The sequence below is a fragment of the Leucopleurus acutus genome, assembly GCF_964270905.1.
Source record: "Leucopleurus acutus genome assembly, chromosome: 2".
Taxonomy (NCBI): domain Eukaryota; kingdom Metazoa; phylum Chordata; class Mammalia; order Artiodactyla; family Delphinidae; genus Leucopleurus; species Leucopleurus acutus.
In genome coordinates, this window is record NC_139143.1 from 136,577,694 (window position 1) to 136,603,570 (window position 25,877).

At 40.4% G+C, this 25,877-nt stretch overlaps 1 protein-coding gene across 2 annotated transcripts in view; it reads right to left on the bottom strand.

The window, feature by feature from the left end:
- The window catches only part of PDE4B (phosphodiesterase 4B), a gene marked incomplete at its 5' end in the record, with an annotated part of 486,456 nt that overhangs the window by 110,650 nt on the left and 349,929 nt on the right, over positions 1–25,877 (bottom strand). For both annotated transcript variants that reach the window (XM_082833868.1, XM_082833869.1), the window contains 2 exons: positions 8,595–8,665; positions 8,798–8,834. In XM_082833868.1, coding sequence (XP_082689994.1) covers positions 8,595–8,665; positions 8,798–8,834 — 108 coding nt within the window. The remainder of the gene's footprint in view (positions 1–8,594; positions 8,666–8,797; positions 8,835–25,877) is intronic.

A 25,877-nucleotide genomic window follows, 5' to 3' on the forward strand; every position in this document is an offset into this window, starting at 1 on the left:
CTGCTAGGCACTGTGCTGGGTACTTCTTAGCTTCCATTGAGAGTATCATCATCTCACTTTAAGGATAAGGAAACTGAAGCTCAGAGAAGTTAAGAAATATGCTGAAGCACACATGGCTCGTAACAGCAAGGTCAGGATTCAAAGCTCAGTCTTTCTGCCTCCAAAGTGCATTTTCTTTGTACTATCCCATCTGCTGATAACACCTGCACTAATGCTGAGGGCTGTTTTTCAGAAATAATTAAGAGATTAAATTCCAAACGCCTTAGCCTGGCATTCAAAGTCTGCTCTTTGGCCTCAACATATGCTTGTATATGTCAACCACTCAGTAAATACTTATTGCATGGAAGAATGAATGAAGGAATGAGGGAAAGGACTAACTCATACTTTGCCAAGGCCACACTTGATCACTTCCTTTTTCTTGAACATGTGCTCTTCCTTTCCTGACGCTGCTCAGGCCGTGCTTCTGTGAAGGAAGCTTTCCTCTCACAAATCTGCACATTTAAGTATCACCTCCATTCTATAACGTTGCCAGTTATGGTAAGAAATATACATATATATTTGGCCTTTGGCTCCATTTTTGGCACAGAGCTCCTAAAATCCATGGAGCTTCCTAAGTGAGGAGAGCAATCAAGGTGTCTTTTGCTATGTTAATGAGGTGACTTTTGGACCAGCAACTACGTAACCTAAGGAGGGGGTTGCCAGGGGTCGCAACCTTGTGATTAGAGAGTTTGAGCCTTAGGCCCACCCTGAACCTCCGGGGAGGGGAGAGAGCCTGGAGATTGCGTTCAGTCACCAATGGCCAATGATTTAATCAATCATGCCTTTGTAACAAAGCCTTCGTAAAAACTCAAAAAGACTGGGTTGGTGAACACGTGGAGATTCAGAGAGAGGGATGCACTTGGAGAGCGGGAAAGCTCTGCGCTCCCTCCCCCGGCACCCTCTTTGTTCTCTGCATCTCTTCCATCTGGCTGTTCCTGAGTCATACCCTTTTATAGTGAACCAGTGATCTAGCAAGTAAAATGTTTCTCTGGGTTCTGTGAGCCCCTCCAGCAAGTTCATTGAACCCAAGGAAGGGCTTGTGGGAAGCTCCAACCTCTAGCCAGTGGGTCAGACGCCCCGGCAAGAGCCTGGGCTTCCCACTGGTGTCCCCAGTGTGCGTAGTGGGAGAGGGGTGTGTGGGGGAGGGGCAGTCTTGTAGGATTGAGCACTTAGCCGGCGGGATCTGACGCTATCTCCAAGTTATTAATGTCAGAACTGAATTGAATTATAGGACACCCAGGTGGTGTCAGAGAATTGCTTGGATGTGTGGCGGAAAAAAAAAACCCATTATCAGAATCATATCTTCAAAGGTCAAATGCCATCTTCTCCAAAGAATGTTGTTGTAGGGAGGAGAACTTGCTACCCAAAATGCTCTTGGCATACGGATTATTTCAAGCTGAAAAGGCCCGAAAGACCGAGGAAGAAACTTTGACCTTTAACAGCCTAAAAGAATGTAAATAGAGGAAGGGAGCTCTGACCACAGATAAGTATAGTATGAACTAGGTATGGTAGACAGGGAGGAACCCAGCGAAGTCTGTTTGTTAAAATTCCATTCTGTGTGCCATTGTCTGTCTCCACATGGTCCAGCAAACATTTATTTACCAAACATTTGCTTTTCCACTTCCACGTCAATTGCCTTCCTTCCTTTTCAAGTCCCAAACCCCTACCCCACAATATCCTCTTTGGTCTTTAGCTGAAAATGGTGTATAAGGTGAGGGTTTCAGCCACTTTGTCCAGTTACTTAGTTTTCCTGGGCCTCTCCCATGTATACATTCTATTAAACTTCTGTTCGTCTTTCTCCTACTAATCTGTCTCATGTCCACCTAATTCTTAGACCAGCCAGAAGAACCTAGAAGGAAAGAGGAAAATTTCTTCCTTCCTGAAAAGGAAGCTAAAAAATGATTCCTCCTCTAATCGCGCAGCGTGCTTCATCTGTACCTTCAGGGTTATTCCCTCATGTTACAACTCATATGGCCATGGACTGTCCCCTCCCCTCATCAATGACCCATTGATGGTGGGCTCCAGTTCTGACCCCTTTCCTGTGCCCTCTGCAGGACCTCCCAACTTGCCTCGCGTGAAGTAGGAACTCCACACATATTGGTAAACTGTCGACTGAATGAACCATTGATGTGAAAATGATTTGAGAAGCCAAATACCATATGAATGTTTTATCTGGTTTCCTTTTCCTCTATAGTCTTGGTTTTACATACTCCTCACTGTTCCTCAGACTCAGAATATGTTTGTGTTGCTGGACCCCTTGCACATATTTTGCTCATCTGACCACTTTTCTCCTCTTTAAGCGGCAAACTCCTTCACATGTTCTAGGACTGCACTCGGCATCACCTCAGAGGATCCTTCCCTCCTGTGACTAGTCTCTGGGCTACCTGTACTTTCCTATGCCCCACCCTAGCGCTGCTCTTACTGCATTACAATTCCCATTCTCTTGTCTGTCTCAACTAGGCTGTGAGAAATTTAAACAAAGATTGAATCTCATTCATCTTTGTAACCTTGTAATTGGCAAGGTATTTGGTACGATATAGGTAGTCAATAGCTGTTGATTAGACTGATAATATATTTTAAAAATACTTTTATTTTAACTATCTTCCTGAGTTCCAAAGAAGACTTCTGTGAAAAGAGGTATAGAACCAAGAGACCCTCAATATTGGAAATCTCTGCTTTCTTAACAGCACAGCGACACACAGCACCTGATCCTCCCAATGGCTTCTAAAAAATTACACAATTTACATAAACTCCTCTGTCCCAGGAGTTATTTTGAAAATATAACTTGTATTTAGAGTTGTTAATTCGGGTGAGCATCTGTGTGTGTAAGTTTTGGAAAGGCAAGGAGTACGTTTATAAAGGTTCATCACTTTTTCTCAAGAGCTGGTGCAAAGAAGCAGCTCGATACATTTGAAATGAATGAATGACATCCGGAGGCTGCATTATTGCTTGTGGGGCATGAGAGCACCAATTAGAAAACTGGGATGAGTGCCGGAAGAAAATGGCACTGGTTGCCCATTACGAGTCCAAGGTCCCTAACTTACAGAAGAATCATAAGTTCTACGCCTGGGTTGTAAAGATGGTGATATTAATAGGGAGGATAATATGGCCACAGCAGTTAATACTTTCCAGCCCTGAATAACACAGTGGAAAAAGAGCTGGACTATGAATAAGAAGACAGGAATTCTCATCCTGGTTCTGGCACCTTCTAACCATATAGCCCTGGGCAACTCACTGAACTTCTCAGTTTCTTCCTCACCTGGGGAGAACAGGCAGCAGCTAACATTTTCTGCTCATTTGCAGAGTGCCAGCTCCTGTGTGAGAAGTTTTACGTATATTTCCTCCCTTACTCTGAGGAAATTTGGCTAGGTTCTGTCCAGCTCTGAATGCTCAAGATTTTTATTATTCTCAGCTAATTTAAATCCCATGCCAAAGAACACAAGGCAATGAAAGACTGAAAAAAAAAAAATCGAGTGGTTATTAATTCTTTCTCAAAGATTTCATACATGTTCATTTAATTATACCTCGGAAGAATGTGAATACAGTGATGTTACGTGATCTCCCGGTAGCCGCCGGTGATGTGTGTGATGTTAGTGACAGAGTTGGATGATGGGGACAGCTCTTTGCTCCCAGCTCAATTCCCTGGTTATCAGTCTGATGAATGTAGGTACTCTTATTTACATGTGATTTCTCCATCAATCTGTTTAAAGTCAGTAAATGCTTTAGGGAATGCTTATCTGAATGAAAGCTACAGTTTCAAAATTCCTGGGACAAAGGATATATAGGTTTTAATCTGAAGCCAAGAAATACAAGCCCAATCAAGCATCCCTCAATAGAACATTTCAAGGAAGTGCAAGGAAATCACCTCAATAGGAACTTGGAGATTTTCACCCTTTGGGTGGTAAAGCTCAGACAGACAATGAACTGCTTTTGCTGAGCAAAGAGCCAAAAGATAAAGGAAATCTTGCCTTATGAGAATTATAGTTCTACGTGGGAGTTCCTTTTCATATAAAAACAACACTTATCCAAATGTCTCATGAAAACCATTCCAAGGACATAATTATTGCTTAAATGTTACATTCAAGGCAAGGAGTAGAACTTTGGAACCCAAGTCAAATATCCCAGAGAACAACTTCTGAGTTCCATGAACCTTATAGTTTCAGTTGTTGAGATAAGTGAATATCTGTGTTGGGGTGGGAGGGGGAATGCTCTTAGCATGGTGGATCCATTCCTGACATATTATTGTCTTCAGTTGTTTTTATTTGTTTGAGGGTATTGACTATCTAGGAATAGAATAAAGTGCATTAAATGGACCCTCAGTTTTCCAACCTGCCCCTGCCAGGCGGCTCCATCATTCACTTCTCAGCCCAAACTAGACCAAGGCAAGCTCAACTCCCTTTGGTGAAGCTCTAGTGGTGGACGTGTTGGTTTTAAGGAAGTACTTGAACTCAGTAGGAGGATCAACTCTGTACAAATATGGGTATGGATTTGGGGATGATCATTAGATGCAACTATTCTACTGCTGGACTATTATGTTTGCTGAGTGTGGTTTGGACCAGAGGTGACACAAACAGCCATGGTTTGGAGGGTGGTCCTCAGCCAGAGTGTGAGAATTGGCTCTGGGTGAGCTCTCTATATGGCAACTATGGGCTTAGAGCACTCTGTATACGGAAACGATGGAGGTTTATGTGGTTCAAAGCCCCCAAGGCTATGGAAAAATCTGATCTCGGGAAGGTAGCTTCAGCTGATAGCCTATAATAAGCAGGGTTAGGCTTAATTCCCCAATGCTTTAACAGAGGAAGGACCTCCGAGCCCATGCCAACAAACCAGTAACTGAAAACGCCCTGACACATCGCCACTGGCGCCCCTTCTCCCTGGAGCTGTGCAGTGTAGTGGTCTTGAGCCCTGCTATGTTAAAGAAGCCTTGGGGATGTATCCTTATTCATCTCTTCCTCCTCAATTCCTACCTCCATCATCTTGGTCCAGGGTTTCACTCTTCATATTTTAATTCCTGAAACGCTCTCCTAGCTCAAGTCTCTGCCTCAGGCTCTCTGACCTTCAGCTATTCCATGAGTTCTTCCTAAATGACTCTGTTCCAAAGCCTTCAGAGATTTCGTCCCATAACCCAGAAGACTGAATAGGTATAGTAAATGGAAAGATGTGAGATAGTAGAACAGACATATATTGTTCTCTACCCTTGCTTCCTGACACAGAACTCCTAAAATCCCCTGTAGTTTCCTAAGTAATAAGTGCACTAGTAGCATCTTTTGTTCTAATGAGGTGACTCTGGGTGGGGTCCTGGATTTCTCCTGGAGGGGGGCTGGTCCCCAGAAGCAACAAGTCATGATTAGAAGCTTAGAATTTTCAGCCCTACCCCTCATCCTAGGAGAGGGGCTAGGAATGGAGTTAATAATTGCTCATGCCTCTGTGAAGAAGCCTCCAGCAAATCCTAATAATACAGGGTTCAGAGAGCTTCTAGGCGGGTAAACACATCCACACCAGGAGGGTGATGCACCCCAACTCCAAGGGGAAGAAACTCCTGCACTCAGGACCCTCTCAGACTCTGCCCTCTTCATCTGGCTGTTCACCTGTATCCTTTATCATATCCTTTAATGAACTGGTAAACATGAGTACATGTTTCCTTGGGTTCTGTGGGCTGCTCGAACAAATTAATGAAATTAATTAAGGGGGGTGTCGTTGGAATCTTATAGCTGGTGGGTCACAAGCAAAGATGATAACTTGAGCTTACAACTGGTGTCTGGAGTGGGGAGGGAGGCGGGGGGCAATCTTGTGGGACTGAACCCTTAACCTGTGGGATCTGATGCTATGTCAGATAGCATCAGGATTGAGTTAAACTGTGGGACACCCAGCTGGTGTCGGACATTTTCTTGCTGTTGTGAGGGGAAAACCTCCACGTATTTGGTGACCAGATGTGTCAGAAGTGAAGTGTTTTGTGTGACTAGTAAAGAAGACTCCCTGGGAAGACAAACCCGGGAGGGAGGAACTGGGTTTTTCCCTACAGAGGAAGGAAAAAAACTGAGTTTCCCTACAAAAGAACACTGCAAAAGAACCAGGATACTATGTTTCAACACTGGCTCTGTTCATCCCGTCAGAAGTGAGCTGTTTTGCACTAGTCATTTAATCTCCCTGAGCTTTGTTTCCTTGTTCATAGTGTGGTGGCAACATGTGCGTCATAAACATCATTTACAGTGATGATAACTGTGATAATGGATGTGAAAACTCCAAAGTATTACACTGTTTCTGGATTCACCAAGAGAAATGTAACTATCACTCATAATAACTCACATTTATTGAGCACCTACTACTATGTGCTAGAGGCTGTTATAAATGCTTTACAAATAGTAACTCATTTCATCCTCAGAACAACCCTATCTTATAGATTGGGAAACTGAGCTCTGGAGAGGTGAAATAACTTGCCCAAGTCACATAATTTTCAGTTTGTAGAACTGAGTTATGAAGCCAATAAATAAGGCCTCAGAGGCCATATCCTGTAAAGAAAAAAAGATGGAAAAATGGAAAGGATCACTTCCGAAAAAATAATTTTCGAAACATTTGGTGGTCTTTCTCTAACGATTAGTAATTCAGAGATTTATATGCTTGATGAATACTTATGGAGCACACACTATGAGTCAGGCATTCTGCTAATTCTTAGAAAGTCAAGGAAAAGTAAATGTAAATTTCGAGTGTCCTTATGGGGACACACAGTCTAGTGGTCGTGGCAGAGATCCATACATGATTTGCAGAGTGCTCTGGGGCCACTGGGGGGCGCTCAACCAGGCTTGGCAGGGTCAGGGGAAGCATCCTGGTGAAGATAACACAAATGAGTGTTATAAAAGACAAGCAGGATTCAGTGAGGCAATCACTGGCAGGTGGAGAGAGACACTAGGAAACGAGAACAGTAAGTCCATAATTAGGATGGAGTAGAACATGCAGGGAACAACCAGGCCACAACTGTTAGAATGTGATTCCATGTGGCCAGAGACCTGGTCTGATTGTATACCTCTGTAGTCCCTGGCACTTCCCATCAGAATGTAAACCCTGAAACGGCAGAGAATTGTCTGTTTTGGTCACTATTACATCACCAGTGCCTGGTACAAGGTGGTGCCCAATACATATTTGTTAAGTACACACATATACGTGTGGATGAATGGTACACTAAATAAATACTTGCTGAGTGAATTATTTAACAATAAACAGGGAGCACCACTGCAAATGAGGCTGGGCAAGCCTCTAGCTTTCCTGTATACTGCATCTAATATAAACCCAATCAACTATCAATCCAAGTACCTTGAGCTGGATCACGCGGTGCCTTGGGGCCAAGCACACGCATTTAAACTTTATCGTAATGATCAGAGTGAACCACTGAAGTGCCTCAAGCTGGGGAGTGACATGGCCAAACAGCAAGCGAGAAAGAGGACTCTGGTGGCAGTTTGGAGAACAGTTTAGAGGAGGAGAGACCAACGATGGGAAAACTCCACGGGGCTGTGCAGGACTCTCTCACAGGAAGCTCCGGGAAAAGGGATAGAACAGTGAACGGAAAAGTTAGCATTCAAAGCAGGGCTCACTCTCGCTTTTAACAACTCCACGCAATAAAAATTTGGATAAAAGCAAAGTAGAGGGTCAATGAATAATTTCACAAAGACTGGAGAGACAGGGTGTCCTACAGTGAACACTAGCTGAGAAAAATCAGGAGATTTAGGATTTGGCCCTGGCGCGTCTTTAGCCTATGGTGTGGTTGTTAGCAACTTGCTGGATTTCTGAGGGCCTGATTTCTCCTTCTGTAAAACAAAGAGGCTGAGTCATTTCTCAAAGTTCTCCTCTGGCCCTACCATCCCAGGATCATTGATTCTATGACCTTCTGATCCCCGTGATGAGTTTTAAATTGCTGGATAGTGAACTGCATAGCACTTAGACCCACAGATTGAAATGATTTCGGAGGAGAAAATTACTGCAGTATTATTAAGTTCAAACCTCTCATTTAACAGATGAGGAGACCAATGTTCAGCCCTGTTAGTTGAAATGGCCGAGCTTATGTAGCTCGTTGGGGCAGAAGAGAAGATAATCCCACTCTTATCATCAAATTACATGAACCTGTTTATATATTATCAAAAAATAGGCAACCTGGACCTGCACTTTTGGTACGTATAATTTTAAGTTTGAATTCTCTGAAGTCGTTAATAGTTTATTCCAAAAGAATTTTAATAGAATTTACGGTCTTTACTGATGAGTCTTCACACTTTCAAGTAGTAAATACAAAGGTACAAAAAAAAACCCATCTCATGTTTTCATCTGTTGAACTCCTGTCTACTAAGTGTTAAAGGCACAAAGATAATAAGATCTGGACTAATTTCTAACATCTTACCAGTTCTAAAATACTATGGTGATCCATCCTGCTTTAAATTTTATCATGTATCCTAACCTAGCTAGGAGGGCAAATGCCATGCATTAGTGTTGGGTTGTGGGTTTTTTTAGTGCTGTTCAGGGTTTCGCCTTTATGGAAAGGATTTATAACTCCACAAAAAGTGCATGCTTACTTGTTGGGTGTTCCGTGGAGGTTGGTCAGTACGGTGAAGTTGTTTCTCACACTTCGCAAGCTGGCAAGGACCTATAAGTAAAATGTTTCCACTGTTAGGAATGGTTCGGAACAAAAGGAGAGGAACGGGCAGGTTTAGAGGCTACACTTAGAAACTACACCCAGAGACGGAGCGAGAAGGAGGCAGGTCAGCATGATACATACCTGGGCAAAAGGCGTTACAATCAAGTCATCGCCATGTCTGGTGAAAAGAGAGAAAAGAAACATTTTGTAAATGCATTTGAATTATAACTGTGTCGTATAAGCTGTAATATGAAACTTCATCAGTGTTAGCAATACAAATGTTATACAAATTCTTCCACCTGGATATAAGGCAGGACTGATTTAGGTGCAGATGGGGTTTTCAGGAACTTGAAAGAAAAAAACCCACCAGGTTCATGGCTCCTGGATGTACAGTGGCTATACATAAAAACACTTGCAAGTAAGCACATATCTTCAGGGTATTTTCCCGTTAAATAGCAGACCCAGAGTACTGTAATTCAGAGCAATTTGTGGATTTTGGTGGCCGGAGCCAGGAACTTCAAAAGGCGGGCTGCTCACAGGCACACACAGAGTTGGAAAAAATGGCGTCACAGCCTGGATAAAGGTTAACTTTGGATTTCCTTGCTTTTGTTGATTTGAACCACAGCCTTCATGCCATTTAAACACAGATTTCTGTCTGGGAATCCCATTACTTTTTGTTTTTAAGACAACTTTTTTCTTAAAGTAGCGAAGGAAAAGCTTTTAAGGGAGTGTAGTGTAGAGACTGAACCTACTATTATATCATTGTCTCTCACTTTGTCCCAAAGATCTGATTCAGCTGAACCTAGTGTTACATAAATCTGTACTTAGGAAGAGTCAAAAGTGTGTTTTCAGAAGTGCACTCTCTCTCTGACACATGCTTTGATACCTCTTCTTAAATCCGCATTCAGCAAGGTCTCCATTAAAACCGTTAGAAGACAGGCTGGCCTGAGCTGCAGACGCACAATCAGGCCAATTCGCTATTGCAGTGTAAATCCTAACAGTCGCACAGAAGGTGGCGGACAGTGAGTTTCCTTCACTGTCTGATCATCTTCTCTGTCTTCACGATCACCACACGTATATGGCACCTTATTCGCTAACGACGGGACTGCAACCAATGGTTATTAAACACCTGCCCGGTACCAGGCATTAGGTGAGGCCTAGGGATCCAGGGTTGGATAACACCTACATCCTTGGGGGCCTCTTCCCTGGCATGGGCTTTTACTTTGGGGTATTATTTAATACAATATTTTCCTTTCTACCTTGGTCTTTAGCTAGAAGTCCCCCTTCAATTTCATTAAACTTCCTGCGCATCTGATTTGTACAGTGACTAAGTGACTATAAAAAGAACACTGACAAGAGTAAGCATTCTTTGAGTGATTACCATCTGTCAGCCCCTGCATGAAATCTTATTTAATTCTTGTAACAAGAACTGGGGCAATGACTCTTATTCCCATTTTATAGATAATATCAACGCTCAGAGCAGGTAAACAACTGCTTAACTAGCACACAGCTAATAAATGAAAGAACTAAGACTGATTCCAAAAATCTATGCTTTTAAACATTACATTTCCTGTTTTATGACGACCCTGCATAGTTGATTGAATTATACGGAATTCATGATCCCCACAAATTAAAACAGAGGAGACAGAAAAATGTCCAAAACACTGCAGTAGATATTATAAAGACAGAATGAGAAATACAAACAATTGATACTTAATGGGGTGCAAAGGAGATGTGATAATTACAGATTAGACATAGTAGAAAAGGCTTGATTGAATGAGTGGTATTCGAGATGAACCTTGAAGGGCAGGCTTTAAAAGGCACGGATGGTAGGTGCTACGAATGAGAACAATGCAAGAACCGAGGCATTGAAATGGGAAAGTCTTGAACGTGGAGATGCTTGGTGGCTGTTTAGAGCTGAGCAGTGACAGACATTTGTAGGGGATAAGACTCAAAGGTCCCCCCACACCCACGTTATGGACATTGTGGACAATGCTTGTGGAGCTGGTGCTCAACTCAGTAAAAGAAATGAGCCACTGAAGGTTTCTAGTGAGAAAGGCAAACAGAAAAGTGCTTTAGAAAGTATTGGGTTGACCAAAAAGTTTGTCTGGTTTTTTTTTTTTTTTTTTGGCTGCGTTGAGTCTGCTGCTGCATGGGTTTTCTCTAGTTGCAGCGAGCAGGGGCTACTCTTTGTTGCAGTGTGCGGGCTTCTCATTGTGTGGTTTCTCTTGTTGTGGAGCACGGGCTGTAGGCACACAGGCTTCAGTAGTTGTGGCTCGCAGCCTCACTAGTTGTGGCTCGCGGGCTCAGTAGTTGTGGCTCGAAGGCTCTAGAGTGCAGGCTCAGCAGTTGTGGCGCACGGGCTTAGTTGCTCCGCGGCACATGGGATCTTCCCGGACCGGGGATTGAACCCGTGTCCCCTGCATTGGCAGGTGGATTCTTAACCACTGAGCCACCAGGGAAGTCCCAGGTTTTTCCATAACATATTACAGAAAAATCTGAACAAACTTTTGGGCCAACCCAATAAAATGCTATGGATTCAAGAAATGGATGGAAGAGAGGACAGAGCCAGGAAGATGGGTTAGGGGGATATCGCCGTCATTCGGATGAGAAGACATTGGTGAGGCAGAGGAAGAAACAGGAAAAGACAAATGGAATAGACCCTGAACGTCTTGCCAAGGACTTGGCATTGAATTGGATAAGGGGGTCATAAAGAAATACTATTTTCAGTTTTAAAAATGGGTATCTGGGAAAATAGTGAAGTCGTGAGTAGAAGTTAAAAAGTGAGGAGTTGGAGGAGACGTGTCACCTTCTCACATGTTGAGTTTTAAGGTATTCGTTGATATCCTGGTGGAAACAGCAAGTGGGAAGACTGAAATATGGGGGTTAGAGCTAGAGATTTAGGAGGTACCTACAACAGTGGGGCCCCTTAAAGCAATGGCAGGGAGCGGCTTCCTGGGGTGGGGTGTATATAGAGAGAGAGTCAAAGGGAGAACCTCAGGGCTCTTGTTAAGAGAGGATTAGTTGTGATAAATGCAGGGTGGCGAGCTATTACAAGCTATTACAAGAACCCCATCCCAAGCTATTTTTTGGAGGTGGGTGAAATATCTTTCTATTTGTTCAGATTTCTGCTGTGAAGTTCACATTGTTCAGAAGACATCAGGGTGAGCTAGGTATAAAATGACAGTGTTAGACTTAAGTAGGTCATCTATGGCTCCTGGATTTCTGGAGTCTACATGTCCAACAAAAGTTAGATAATACAAGCAAATCTCATACATATGTAGCACCTAAAGCTGATGTATTGTTGCATGAGTGGGGAGCTACTAAAACTAAAAAGCTACTAATCATTAGTACAAACTAATGATTAAACACAGGTTAAAAGAAAAAACACATTAAGAGAGGGCTCGGTGTCAAAATGACTATTATCATGAAATTTTGAAGTTTAGGAGAGCAGAACACTCAGAGGCAAGAGACGAATTTTCAGATCCCCAGCACTGGGTCCCTTAAAGAATTGGAGCTGTAAAAGCTAATGCTGTATATCAGACAGTAGTCGCTAGAGAAATGATCAGGTAATTCATAGATAACTCATAGCAAGTTGAAGAAACAAAAGAAAAAAACTTCTATTTGAGTATAGCCAGATTATTTATAAAACCGTTCTAAATTTTAAAATCATAATTTGGTACATTAATAATAAAATGCATGAATGTAACAAAACACTTGATTGGTTATGAAAACTGATGTACTTCTTAGTTGTCCAAACCACTAGAGCGGACAATACCTCTCAGGAACGAGGCCAGATATTCAGAACCGTGGCATGAGCACCATCTAGTGACAAAACTAGCACATTACAATTTTGTAGGATAATTGGAGATCAGAACTCTGTGGATCTTAGAATTGAGTGTAGGTCTGCTCTCAACAATGAATGCTTTTCTAGGAAGCAAAAAATGCTGCTTCCTACTGCTACGCTCTGGATTTTATTAATATTAACTTCCTCGGTTTCATGACTACACGTACTTTTCTTGTAATACTAATTTTCGTCTGCCTTAGAGAGAGACATATGCTATTGTAGTTAGGAGCACAGCTTTTGGAGCCAGTGTTGGTTTGTTTCTCAGTTGCACTATTACTAACTATGAGACATTAGGCAACCTCTCTATGGCTCACTTTCTTCACCTGTAAAATAGGGTGTTGTGAGAATTAAATAAGTTATTATATATGTACAACTCTTACAACAGTGCTAGGCACATAAAGGCACTTTCATTAGTTATAGTTATTCGTATTAGTAGTAGGTATCATTATTTCATTATAGTAGGTTTCATGTCTATCTTCCCAGCTGGTAAGAACTTCTTTAGGGTAGTCATTTCTGCCCCCATTACAATCAAGTGAACTAATATTTATATTGTACTTTACAGTTTACAAAGCATTTTCATGTCCCTTATTTCATGTGGTAAGAGTATGTTCTTGACCCTGGGGAATGGTACAAGCACCTATCTTGTTGGTCAAGCCTGAAACCTTCTTTTCCCTCATCCCACAGTCAACCACCAACATCTGCTGATCCTAACTTGCAAATATTTATTAATCGCCCACTGGATCTGTTCTAATGTAGATCCCCATCCTTTAGGATGCAGATTACCGAAGCAGCTTCCCATTTGGCTCTTGGAAACATCTTTAGGCTTGTCCACCCTCCAAAGTGGTTTTTTTTTTTTTTTTTTTTCGGTACGCGGGCCTCTCATTGCTGTGGCCTCTCCCATTGCGGAGCACAGGCTCCGGACGCGCAGGCCCGGCAGCCATGACTCACGGGCCCAGCCGCTCCGCGGCATGTGGGATCTTCCCGGACCGGGGCACGAACCCATGTCCCCTGCATCGGCAGGCAGACTCTCAACCACTGCGCCACCAGGGAAGCCCCCAAACTGTTCTTTAGACTGTAATCAAAGTTATCTTTCAAAAACATTCATCTGATTATGTATTTTCCTGTTTTAAAGCCTTTCGTAGCCCCCCACTGCTTGTCTGCCGCATAAATGCCAACTCCTCACATAGGCCCTTTGTGATGAGGGAACTGCTTACTTCTCTGGCTTCGTCTCTCACCACTTCCTCATCCTCTCATGTTCTCTGCCTGAGCCATATTGAGCTGTGGTCCTCCCAGATGTTCTTGACAACAAGAGAGTTAGTGAGCGCATAGCCCTTCCTCCTGCACACCTTTCTGCCTGGCTAACTCCTTTAGCTTAGCTGTAACCCCTCGAAGCAGGCTGCTCGCCTTGCCTGGCCAGATCTCTCAAAGTCCAGTGCATCCCTTTCCATAGACATTGCCCTTTTCTGAAGGTATTACAACTGCCTATTGACTTAATCTTTTAGCTCCCCTGAAGACAAAGAAGGTGTCTCATTTGTTTGCAAAGTGCCTAAAGGTAAGTAAATTTTTGTTAAAAGAAAGGACGTATATAATCTTCATAACAGCTGGAAAAGCAGGCAGAGCAGAGATTCGTATCATTCTTTTTATTTTTCATCATGATTTAGAGTCTGTTTATGTACTGGATAACCATATGGTTTAATCATCTAGACTCCCTGGATTTAAGACGTGATTCCCCATTTACTGGGCAGGTTACTTAACCTCTCTGTACTTCAGTGTCCTCATCTTTAAGACAAGAAAATTACAGTACCAACTACCTTGGGGTTATAGGGATTAAATGAGTTAAAATATGTAAAGGACTTTAAATAGTATATAGGAAATGCTTAATAAACATGTGCTTTTATTTACAGGTAATTTAGACACTACAAAAAATACTCAATGTCTTAAAGCCATGGTGCTAGTAAGTATGATGGCTGTAACTCAAGTCTTAGACACCACATTGTACTTTTTTGGTAGTCCATCAATAAACAGGTCTTAAATTTAAGTGCGCTCTTATTTCTGCTTTTCCTCTTGGTTCTCAGATGTCATTTCCCTTGACTGCTCTCTCTAGAGACTACTTACATCTCATACAAATGGTGGCTTTAAAAAGTTCCTTGTCTGTGTAAGACTACAAATGGGATGACCAAATGAAGGAAACATGGCTCTTGCTTCCCTGTGGCTTTACTGGTAGGTAATTAAAACTTGGTTCTGTCCAGGGTGGTTCCCGCCACAGCTTGGGGTAATCTAACTGGCCTCACCAGTTTCCGGTACTTTATGTTCCTATTGGGAAATCTATACCTTGGTATACAAAGACATTACGCTAAAGATGACTACGACACAGGAAGAAACCAATAAATTATTGCCACATCTAGGAAAGCATGTGAAATTTCCTTTTGGGATCCAATGGTGATCTTGTTTTCTTTACTAGAAAGCATTCTTTACTAGAACGAAACAGAAACCAATAAATTATTGCCACATCTAGGAGAGCATGTGAAATTTCCTTTTGGGATCCAATGGTGATTTTTTTTTTTTTTGGTTTTTTTTGCGGTATGTGGGCCTCTTACTGTTGTGGCCTCTCCCATTGTAGAGCACAGGCTCCGGACGCGCAGGCTCAGCGGCCATGGCTCACGGGCCCAGCCGCTCCGCGGCATGTGGGATCTTCTTGGACCGGGGCACGAATCCGCGTCTCCTGCATCGGCAGGCGGACTCTCAACCACTGTGCCACCAGGGAAGCCCCAATGGTGATCTTGTTTTCTTTACTAGAAAGCATTATTTCAGTCTCTCTTTTGTTGCTGTATGCTAAAGCCACTTTTAATGTTCCATTTACTTTTTAACTCAATATGTTTTTCACTCATTCTCCCTGCCTATATGTTTCCTCCTGAAAGAGCTGAGATGAGAAGTTTTAAAAAGCTAGTTTTGTCTCTAGTGTTAAGATTTAATGCTGAGGAATTATGCAAAGTTTTCTACCTCTTGTGTAAATTCGTGACTGTTCTGTTCTGGAGAGAGGGACTCCTGAGCGGGGAACATGCTGCAGCCCCCATCTAGCAGCCTTCACGTCAAGACTCCAAATCTATAATTGTCCTTCTTTTTCTTGGCTTTATGGGTAGAAGGCAGGAGAAGCAGTAAGAGGTTCAGGGGCTGCTGCTCCTCTATTTCAAATCACTGAAGAGTAATAATCGGGTGAAATAGCTTTGAGAGCATTACTTCAGGTTAGCTCAAAATACCTGTGTAAAACTGGATTTTCCAACATGGTCCTGAAAAAACGAAATTTCAGAAGAATCTGGATATTCAAGTTCTACTTCTTGTTGTGTTGAGAAATATAAATTCCTAAACTGACAAACACATGAAAGTTTTACTGGCATGCTGAAATATTTGCAAAACAAAATTCTGGGCTATTTTTATTCACTCAAAGCTTTTAATATATCTTGTTATTAGTATCTTTGATAGGATGAGATCATGTTTACAACTGTGCTATCTTGGGAAGGACCATTCTTTATTATGAAAGTGTGCCCTTATTATATTTTTAAGTTCTGGTTTGTTTTCTTTTTAATATCTTTATCAGAGTATAATTGCTTTACAGTACTGTGTTGGTTTCTGCTGTATAACAAAGTAAATCAGCTATACATATACATATCCCCATATCCCCTCCCTCTTGCATCTCCCTCCCACCCTCCCTATCCCACCCCTCTAGGTGGTCATAAAGCACCGAGCTGATCTCCCTGTGCTATGCGGCTGCTTCGCAGTAGCTATCTATTTTACATTTAGTAGTATATATAAGTCCATGCCACTCTCTCACTTCGTCCCAGCTTACCCTTCCCCCTCCTCGTGTCCTCAAGTCCATTCTCTACATCTGCATCTTTATTCCTGTCCTGCCCCTAGGTTCTTCAGAACTATATATATATATATATATATATATATATATATATATATTTATTTATTTATTTATTTATTTATTTTTTGGATTCCATATATATGTGCTAGCATACAGTACTTTTTTTTCTCTTTCTGACTTACTTCACTCTGTATGACAGACTCTAGGTCCATGCACCTCACTACAAATAACTCAATTTTGTTTCTTTTTATGGCTGAATAATATTCCATTATATATATGTGCCACATCTTCTTTACCTATTCATGGGTCGATGGACAGTTAGGTTGCTTCCATGTCCTGGCGATTGGAAATAGTGATGCAATGAACATTGTGGTACATGACTCTTTTTGAATTATATATTTTTCAGAGTATATGCCCAATAGTGGGATTGCTGCGTCATATGGTAGTTCTATTTTTAGTTTTTTAAGGAACCTCCATACTGTTCTCCACAGTGGCTGTACCAATTTACATTCCCACCATAAGAGCAACAGGGTTCCCTTTTCTCCACACCCTCTCCGGCAATTATTGTTTGTGGATCTTTTGATGATGGCCATTCTGACTGGTGTGAGGTGATACCTCATTGTAGTTTTGATTTGCATTTCTCTAATGATTAGTGATGTTGAGCATCCTTTCATGTGTGTATTGGCAATCTGTATATCTTCTTCGGAAAAATGTCTATTTAGGTGTCCTGCCTATTTTTGGATTGGGTTGTTTGTTTTTTTAATATTGAGCTGCATAAACTCCTTGTAAACTTTGGAGATTAATTCTTGGTCTGTTGCTTTGTTTGCAAATGCTTTCTCCCATTCTGAGGGTTGTCTTTTAGTCTTGTTTATGGCTTCCTTTGCTGTGCAAAAGCTTTAAAGTTTCATTAGGTCCCATTTTTTTATTTTTGTTTTTATTTCCATTTCTCTAGGAGGAGGGACAAAAAGGATCTTGCTGTAATTTATGTCATAGAGTGTTCTTCCTATGTTTTCCTCTAAGAGTTTCATACTGTCTGGCCTTAGTCTGGTCTTTAATCCATTTTGAGTTTATTTTTGTGTGTGGTGTTAGGGAGTGTTCTAATTTCATTCTTTTACATGTAGCTGTCCAGTTTTCCCAGCACCAGTTATTGAAGAGGCTGTCTATTCTTCATTGTATATTCTTGCCTCCTTTATCAAAAATAAGGTGACCATATGTGCATGGGTTTATCTCTGGGCTTTCTATCCTGTTCCATTGATCTATATTTCTGTTTTTGTGCCAGTACCACACTATCTTGATTACTGTAGCTTTGTAGTATAGTCTGAAGTCAGGGAGCCTGATTCCTCCAGCTCTGTTTTTCTTTCTCAAGATTGCTTTGGCTATTTGGGGTCTTTTGTGTTTCCGTACAAATTGTGAAATTTTTTGTTCTAGTTCTGTGAAAATTGTCAGTGGTAGTTTGATAGGGATTGCATTGAATCTGTAGATTGCTTTGTGTAGTATAGTCATTTTCACAATGTTGATTTCTCCAATCCAAGAACAGGGTATATCTCTCCATCTGTTTGTATCATCTTTAATTTCTTTCATCAGTGTCTTAGAGTTTTCTGCATACAAAAACAATGCATACATTGTCTCCTTAGGTAGGTTTATTCCTAGGTATTTTATTAATTTCTCTTTCAGATTTCTCTTTCAGATTTAATTTCTCTTAATTTCTCTTTAATTTCTTTAATTTCTCTTTCAGATTTCTCATCATTAGTGTATAGGAATGCAAGAGATTTCTGTGCACTAATTTTGCACCCTGCTACTTTAACAAATTCACTGATTAGCTCTAGTAGTTTTCTGGTGGCATCTTTAGGATTATCTATGTGTAGTATCATGTCATCTGCAAACAGTGACAGTTTTACTTCTTCTTTTCCAATTTGGATTCCTTTTATTTCTTTTTCTTCTCTGATGGCTGTGGCTAAAACTTCCAAAACTATGTTGAATAATAGTGGTGAGAGTGGGCAACCTTGTCTTGTTCCTGATCTTAGAGAAAATGGTTTCGGTTTTCACCATTGAGAATGGTGTTGGCTGTGGGTTTGTCATATATGGCCTTTATTATGTTGAGGTAAGTTCCCCCTATGCCTACTTTCTGGAGGGTTTTTTTAAATCATAAATTGGTGTTGAATTTTGTCAAAAGCTTTTTCTGCATCTACTGAGATGATCATATGGTTTTTATTCTTCAGTTTGTTAATGTGGTATATCACATTGATTGATTTGCATATATTGAAGAATCCTTGCATTCCTGGGATAAAACCCATTTGATCATGGTGTATGATCCTTTTAATGTGCTGTTGGATTCTGTTTGCTAGTATCTTGTTGAGGATTTTTGCATCTATGTTCATTAGTGATATTGGCCTGTAATTTATTTTGTGCGTGTGTGACATGTTTTTCTGGTTTTGGTATCAGGGTGATGGTGGCCTTGTAGAATGAGTTTGGGAGTGTTTCTCCCTCTGCTATATTTTGGATGAGTTTGAGAAGGATAGGTGTTAGCTCTTCTCTTAATGTTTGATAGAATTCACCTGTGAAAGCACACATTCCTGGGCTTTTGTTTGTTGGAAGATTTTTAATCACAGTTTCAATTTCAGTGCTTGTGATAGGTCTGTTTATATTTTCTATTTCTTCCTGATTCAGTCTCAGAAGGTTGTGTTTTTCTAAGAATTGGTCCATTTCTTCCAGGATGCACATTTTATTGGCATATAGTTGCTTGTAGTAATCACTCACAATCTTTCATATTTCTGCAGTGTCAGTTGTTACTTCTTTTGCATTCCTAATTCTGTTGATTTGAGTCTTCTCCCTTTTTTTCCTGATGAGTCTGGATAATGGTTTATCAATTTTGTTTATCTTCTCAAAGAAGCAGCTTTTAGTTTTATTGATCTTTGCTATTGTTTCCTTCATTTCTTTTTCATTTATTTCTGATCTGATCTTTATGATTTCTTTCCTTCTGGTAACTTTGGGGGGTTTTTGTTCTTCTTTCTCTAATTGCTTTTTTTTCTTTTGAATTTTATTTTATTTATTTTTTATACAACATGTTCTTATTAGTCATTCATTTTATACACATCAGTGTAAGCATGTCAATCCCAATTTCCCAATTCATCCCACCACCACCCCACCACCCGCCGCTGCTTTCCCCCCTTGTCCATACGTTTGTTCTTTACATCTGTTTCTCAATTTCTGCCCCACAAACCGGATCATCTGTACCATTTTTCTAGATTCCAAATATATGCTTTAATATGTGATATTTGTTTTTCTCTTTCTGACTTACTTCACTCTGTATGACAGTCTCTAGATTCATCCACATCTCTACAAATGACCCAATTTTGTTCCTTTTTATGGCTGATTAATATTCCATTGTATATATGTACCACATCTTCCTTATCCATTCATCTGTCAATGGGCATTTAGGTTGCTTCCATGACCTGGCTATTGTAAATAGTGCTGCAATGAACATTGGGGTGCATGTGTCTTTTTGAATTATGGTTTTCTCTGGGTATATGCCCAGTCGTGGGATTGTTGGGTAATATGGCAATTCTATTTATAGTTTTTGAAGGAACCTCCATACTGTTCTCCATAGTGGCTGTATCAGTTTACATTCCCACCAACAATGCAAGAGAGTTCCCTTTTCTCCACACCCTCTCCAGCATTTGTTATTTGTAGATTTTCTGATGATGCCCATTCTAACTGGTGTGAGGTGATATGTCATTATAGTATTGATTTGCATTTCTGTAATAGCTAGTGATGTTGAGCAGCTTTTCATGTGCTTCCTGGGATCTGTATGTCCTCTTTGGAGAAATGTCTATTTAGGTATTCTGCCCGTTTTTTGATTGGGTTGTTTGTTGTTTTGATATTGAACTGCATGAGCTGTTTATATATTTCAGAGATTAATCCTTCGTCCGTTGATTCATCTGCAAATATTTTTCACATTCTGAGGGTTGTCTTTTTGTCTTGTTTCCTTTGCTTTGCAAAAGCTTTTAAGTTTTACTAGGTCCCATTTGTTTATTTTTGTTTTTATTTCCATTACTCTAGGAGGTGGATCAAAAAAGATCTTGCTGTGGTTTATGTCAAGGAGTGTTCTTCCTATGTTTTCCTCTAAGAGTTTTATAGTTTCTGGTCTTACATTTAGGTCTCTAATACATTTTGAGTTTATTTTTGTGTATGGTGTTAGGGAGTGTTCTAATTTCATTCATTTCCATGTAGCTCTCCAGTTTTCCCAGCACCACTTATTGAAGAGACTGTCTTTTCTCCGTTGTATATCCTTGCCTCCTTTGTCATAGATTAGTTGACCATAGATGCATGGGGGTTTATCTCTGGGCTTTCTATCTTGTTCCATTGATCTGTGTTTCTGTTTTTGTGTCAGTACCATATTGTCTTCATTACTGTAGTTTTGTAGTATAGTCTGAAGTCAGGGAGCCTGATTCGTCCAGCTCTGTTTTTTTCCCTCAAGACTGCTTTGGCTATTCGGGGTCTTCCTTGTCTCCAAACAAATTTTAAGATTTTTTGTTCTAGTTCTGTAAAAAATGCCACTGGTAGTTTAATAGGGATTGCACTGAATCTGTAGATTGCTTTGGGTAGTATAGTCTTTTTCACAATATTGATTCTTCCAATCCAAGAACATGGTATATCTCTCCATCTGTGGGTATCATCTTTAATTTCTTTCAACAGTGTCTTATAGTTTTCTGCATAAAGCTCTTTTGTCTCTCTAGGTAGGTTTATCCTAGGTATTTTTTTTTCTTTTTGTTGCAATGGTAAATGGGAGTACTTCCTTAATTTCTCTTTCAGATTTTTCATCATTAGTGTATAGGAATGCAAGAGATTTCTGTTCATTAATTTTGTATCCTGCTAGTATACCAAATTCATTGATTAGCTCTAGTAGTTTTCTGGTGGCATCTTTAGGATTCTCTATGTATAGTATCACGTCATCTCCAAACAGTGACAGTTTTACTTTTTCTTTTCCAATTTGTATTCCTTTTACTTCTTTTTCTTCTGTGATTGCCGTGGCTAGGACTTCCAAAAGTATGTTGAATAATAGTGATGAGAGTGGACATCCTTGCCTTGTTCCTGATCTTAGAGGAAATGTTTTCAGTTTTTCACCATGGAGAATGATGTTTGCTGTGGGTTTGTCATATATGGCCTTTATTATGTTGAGGTAGGTTCTCTCTATGCCCACTTTCTCGAGAGCTTTTATGATAAATGGATGTTGAATTTTGTCAAAATCTTTTTCTGCATCTATTGAGATGATCGTATGGTTTTTATTCTTCAATTTGTTAATATAGTGTATCATATTGATTGATTTGTGTATATTGAAGAATCCTTGCATGCCTGGGATAAACCCACTTGATCAGGGTGTATGATCCTTTTAATGTGTTGCTGGATTCTGTTTGCTAGTCTTATGCTGAGGATTTTTGCATCTATATTCATCGGTGATATTGGTGTGTAATTTTCTTTTTTTGTAGTATCTTTGTCTGTTTTTGGTATGAGGGTGATGGTGGCCTTATAGAATGAGTTTGGGAGTGTTCCTTCCTCTGCAATTTTTTGGAAGAGTTTGAGAAGGATGGGTGTTAGCTCTTCTCTAAATGTTTGATAGAATACACCTGTGAAGCCATCTGGTCCTGGACTTTGTTTGTTGGAAGATTTTTAATCACAGTTTCAATTTACTTATTTGTGATAGGTCTGTTCATATTTTCTATTTCTTCCTGCTTCACTCTTGGAAGGTTATACCTCTCCAAGAATTTGTCCATTGCTTCCAGGTTGTCCATTTTATTGGCATAGAGTTGCTCGTAGTAATCTTTTCGGATGCTTTGTATTTCTGCAGTGTCTGTTGTAACATCTCCTTTTTCATGACTAATTTTATTGATTTGAGTCCTCTCCCTCTTTTTCTTGATGAGTCTGGGTAATGGTCTATCAATTTTGTTTCTCTTCTCAAAGAACCAGCTTTTGGTTTTATAGAATCTTTGCTATTTTCCTCTTGTTTCTGCTTAATTTATTTATTCTCTGATTTTTATGATTTCTTTCCTTCTACTAACTTTGGGTTTTGTTTGTTCTTCTTTCTCCAGATCCTTTAGGTGTAAGGATAGATTGTTTATTTTAAATTTTTCTTGTTTCTTGAGGTAGGCCGGTATAGCTATAAACTTCCCTCTTATAACTGCATTTACTGCATCCCACAGGTTTTGGATCGTCGTGTTTTCATTATCATTTGTCTCTAGGTATTTTTTGATTTCCCCTTTGATTTTTTCAGTGATCTCTTGGTTATTTAGTAACATATTGTTTAACCTCCATATGTTTGTGTTTCTTATGTTTTTTCCTCTGTAATTCATTTCTAATCTCATAGCATTGTGGTCAGAAAAGATGCTTGATATGATTTCAATTTTCTTAAATTTACTGAGGCTTGATTTGTCACCCAAGATGTGATCTATCCTGGAGAGTGTTCCGTGCGCACTTGAGAGAAAGTGTAATCTGCTGTTTTGCAATGGAATGTCCTATAAATATCAATTAAATCTATCTGGTCTACTGTGTCATTTAAAGCTTCTGTTTCCTTATTAATTTTCTGTTTGCATGATACGTCCATTGGTGTAACTGAGGTGTTAAAGTCCCCCACTATTATTGTATTACTGTCGGTTTCCTCCTTTACAGCTGTTAGCAGTTGCCTTATGTATTGAGGTGCTCCTATGTTGGGTGCATATATATTTATAATTGTTATATCTTCTTCTTGGGTTGATCCCTTGATCATTATGTAGTCTTCTTCATTGTCTCTTGTAACATTCTTTATTTTAAAGTCTATTTTATCTAATATGAGTATTGTTACTCCAGCTTTCTTTTGATTTCCATTTGCATGGAATATCTTTTTCCATCCCCTCACTTTCAGTCTATATGTGTTGCTCGGTCTAAAGTGGTTCCCTTGTAGACAGCATATATATGGGTCTTGTTTTTGTATCCATTCAGCAAGCTTGTGTCTTTTGGTTGGAGCATTTAATCCATTCATGTTTAAGGTAATTATTGATATGTATGTTCCTATGACCATTTTTGTAATTGTTTTGGGTTTGGTTTTGTAGGTCCTTTTCTTCTCTTGTGTTTCCCATTTAGAGAAGTTTCTTTAGCATTTGTTGTAGAGATGGTTTGGTGGGGCGGAATCCTCTTAGCTTTTGCTTGTTTGTCAACCTTTTGATTTCTCTAGCGAATCTGAATGAGATCCTTGCCGGGTAGAGTAATCTTGGTTGTAGGTTCTTCCCTTTCATTACTTTAAATATGTCATGCCACTCCCTTCTGGCTTGTAGAGTTTCTGCTGAGAAATCAGCTGTTAACCTTATGGGAGTTCCCTTGTATATTATTTGTCATTTTTCCCTTGCTGCTTTCAATAATTTTTCTTTGTCTTTAATTTTTGCCAACTTGATTACTATGTGTCTCGGCATGTTTCTCCCTGGGTTTATCCTATATGGATTTTCTGCACTTCCTGTACATGGGTGGCTATTTCCTTTCCCATGTTAGGGAAATTTTCGACTATAATCTCTTCAAATATTTCCTCAGGTCCTTTCTCACTCTCTTCTCATTATGGACCCCTATAATGTGAATGTTGTTGCATTTAATGTTGTCCCAGAGGCCTCTTAGGCTGTCTTCATTTCTTTTCATTCTGTTTTCTTTATTCTGTTCTGCAGCCGTGAATTCCACCATTCTGTCTTGCAGGTCACATATCCGTTCTTCTGCCTCAGTTATTCTGCTCTTGATTCCTTCTAGTGTATTTTTCATTTCAATTATTGTAGTGTTTATCTCTGTTTGTTTGTTATTTAATTCTTCTAGATGTTTGTTAAACATTTCTTGCATCTTATTGATCTTTGCCTCCATTCATTTTCCGAGGTCCTGGATCATCTTCACCATCTTTATTCTGAATTCTTTTTCTGGAAGGTTGCCTGTCTTCACTTCATTAGTTGTTTTTCTGGGGTTTTATCTTGTTGCCTCATCTGGTACATAGCCCTCTGCCTTTTCATCTTGTCTATCTTTCTGTGAATGTGGTTTTTGTTCCACAGGCAGCAGGATTGTAGTTCTTCTTGCTTCTTCTGTCTGCCCTCCCGTGGATGAGGCTATCTAAGAGGCTTGTGCAAGTTTCCTGATGGGAGGGACTGGTTGTGGGTAGAGCTGTGTGTTGCTCTGGTGGGCAGAGCTCAGTAAAACTTTAATCCGCCTGTCTGCTGATGGGTGGGGTTGGGTTCCCTCCCTGTTGGTTGTTTGGCCTGATGTGACCCAACACTGGAGCCTATCCAGGCTCTTTGGTGGGGCTCATGGCAGACTCTGGGAGGGCTTACACCAAGTAGTACTTCCCAGAACTTCTGCTGCCAGTGTCCTTGTCCTCACGGTGAGACACAGCCACCCCCTGCCTCTGCAGGAGATTCTCCAACACTAGCATGTAGGTCTGGTTCAGTCTCCTATGGGGTCACTGCTTCTTCCCCTGGGTCCTGGTGTGCACACTACTTTGTGTGTGCCCTCCAAGAGTGGAGTCTCTGTTTCCCCCAGTCCTGTCAAAGTCCTGCAATCAAATCCCGCTAGCCTTCAAAGTCTGATTCTCTAGGAATTCCTCCTCCCGTTGCTGGACCCCCAGATTGGGAAGCCTGACATGGGGCTCAGAACCTTCACTCTAGTGGGTGGACTTCTGTGGTATGTGTTCTCCAGTTTGTGAGTCACTCACCCAGCAGTTACGGGATTTGATTTTATTGTGATTGCACCCCTCCTACCATCTCATTGTGGCTTCTCCTTTGTCTTTGGATGTGGGGTATCTTTTCTGGTGAGTTCCAGTGTCTTTCTGTTGATGATTGTTCAGCAGTTAGTTGTGATTCTGGTGTTCCTGCTAGAGGGAGTGAGAGCATGTGCTTCTACTCTGCCATCTTGAACAAATCTCCTTTCTAATTGCTTTAGCTGTAAGGTTAGGTTGTTTATTTGAGTTGTTTCTTGCTTCTTGAGGTAGGATTGTATTGCCATAAACTTCCCTCTTAGAACTGCTTTTGCTGCATCCCATAGGTTTTGGGCCATCATGTTTTCATTGTCATTTGTTTCTAGGGATTTTTTGATTTCCTCTTTGATTTCTTCAGTGATCTCTTGGTTATTTAGTAGCATATTGTTTAGCCTCCATGTGTTTGTATTTTTTACAGTTTTTTTCCCTGTAATTGATATCTAGTCTTATAGCAATGTTGTCAGAAAAGATACTTGATACAATTTCAATTTTCTTAAATTTACCAAGGCTTGATTTGTGACCCAAGATATGGTCTATCCTGGAGAATATTTCATGCACAGTTGAGAAGAAAGTGTATTCTGTTGTTTTTGGATGGAATGTCCTATAAATATCAATTAAGTCCATCTTGTTTAATGTCTCATTTAAAGCTTGTGTTTCCTTATTTATTTTCATTTTGGATGATCTGTCCATTGGTGAAAGTGGGGTGTTAAAGTCCCTTACTATTATTGTGTTACTGTCGATTTCTCGTTTTATGGCTGTT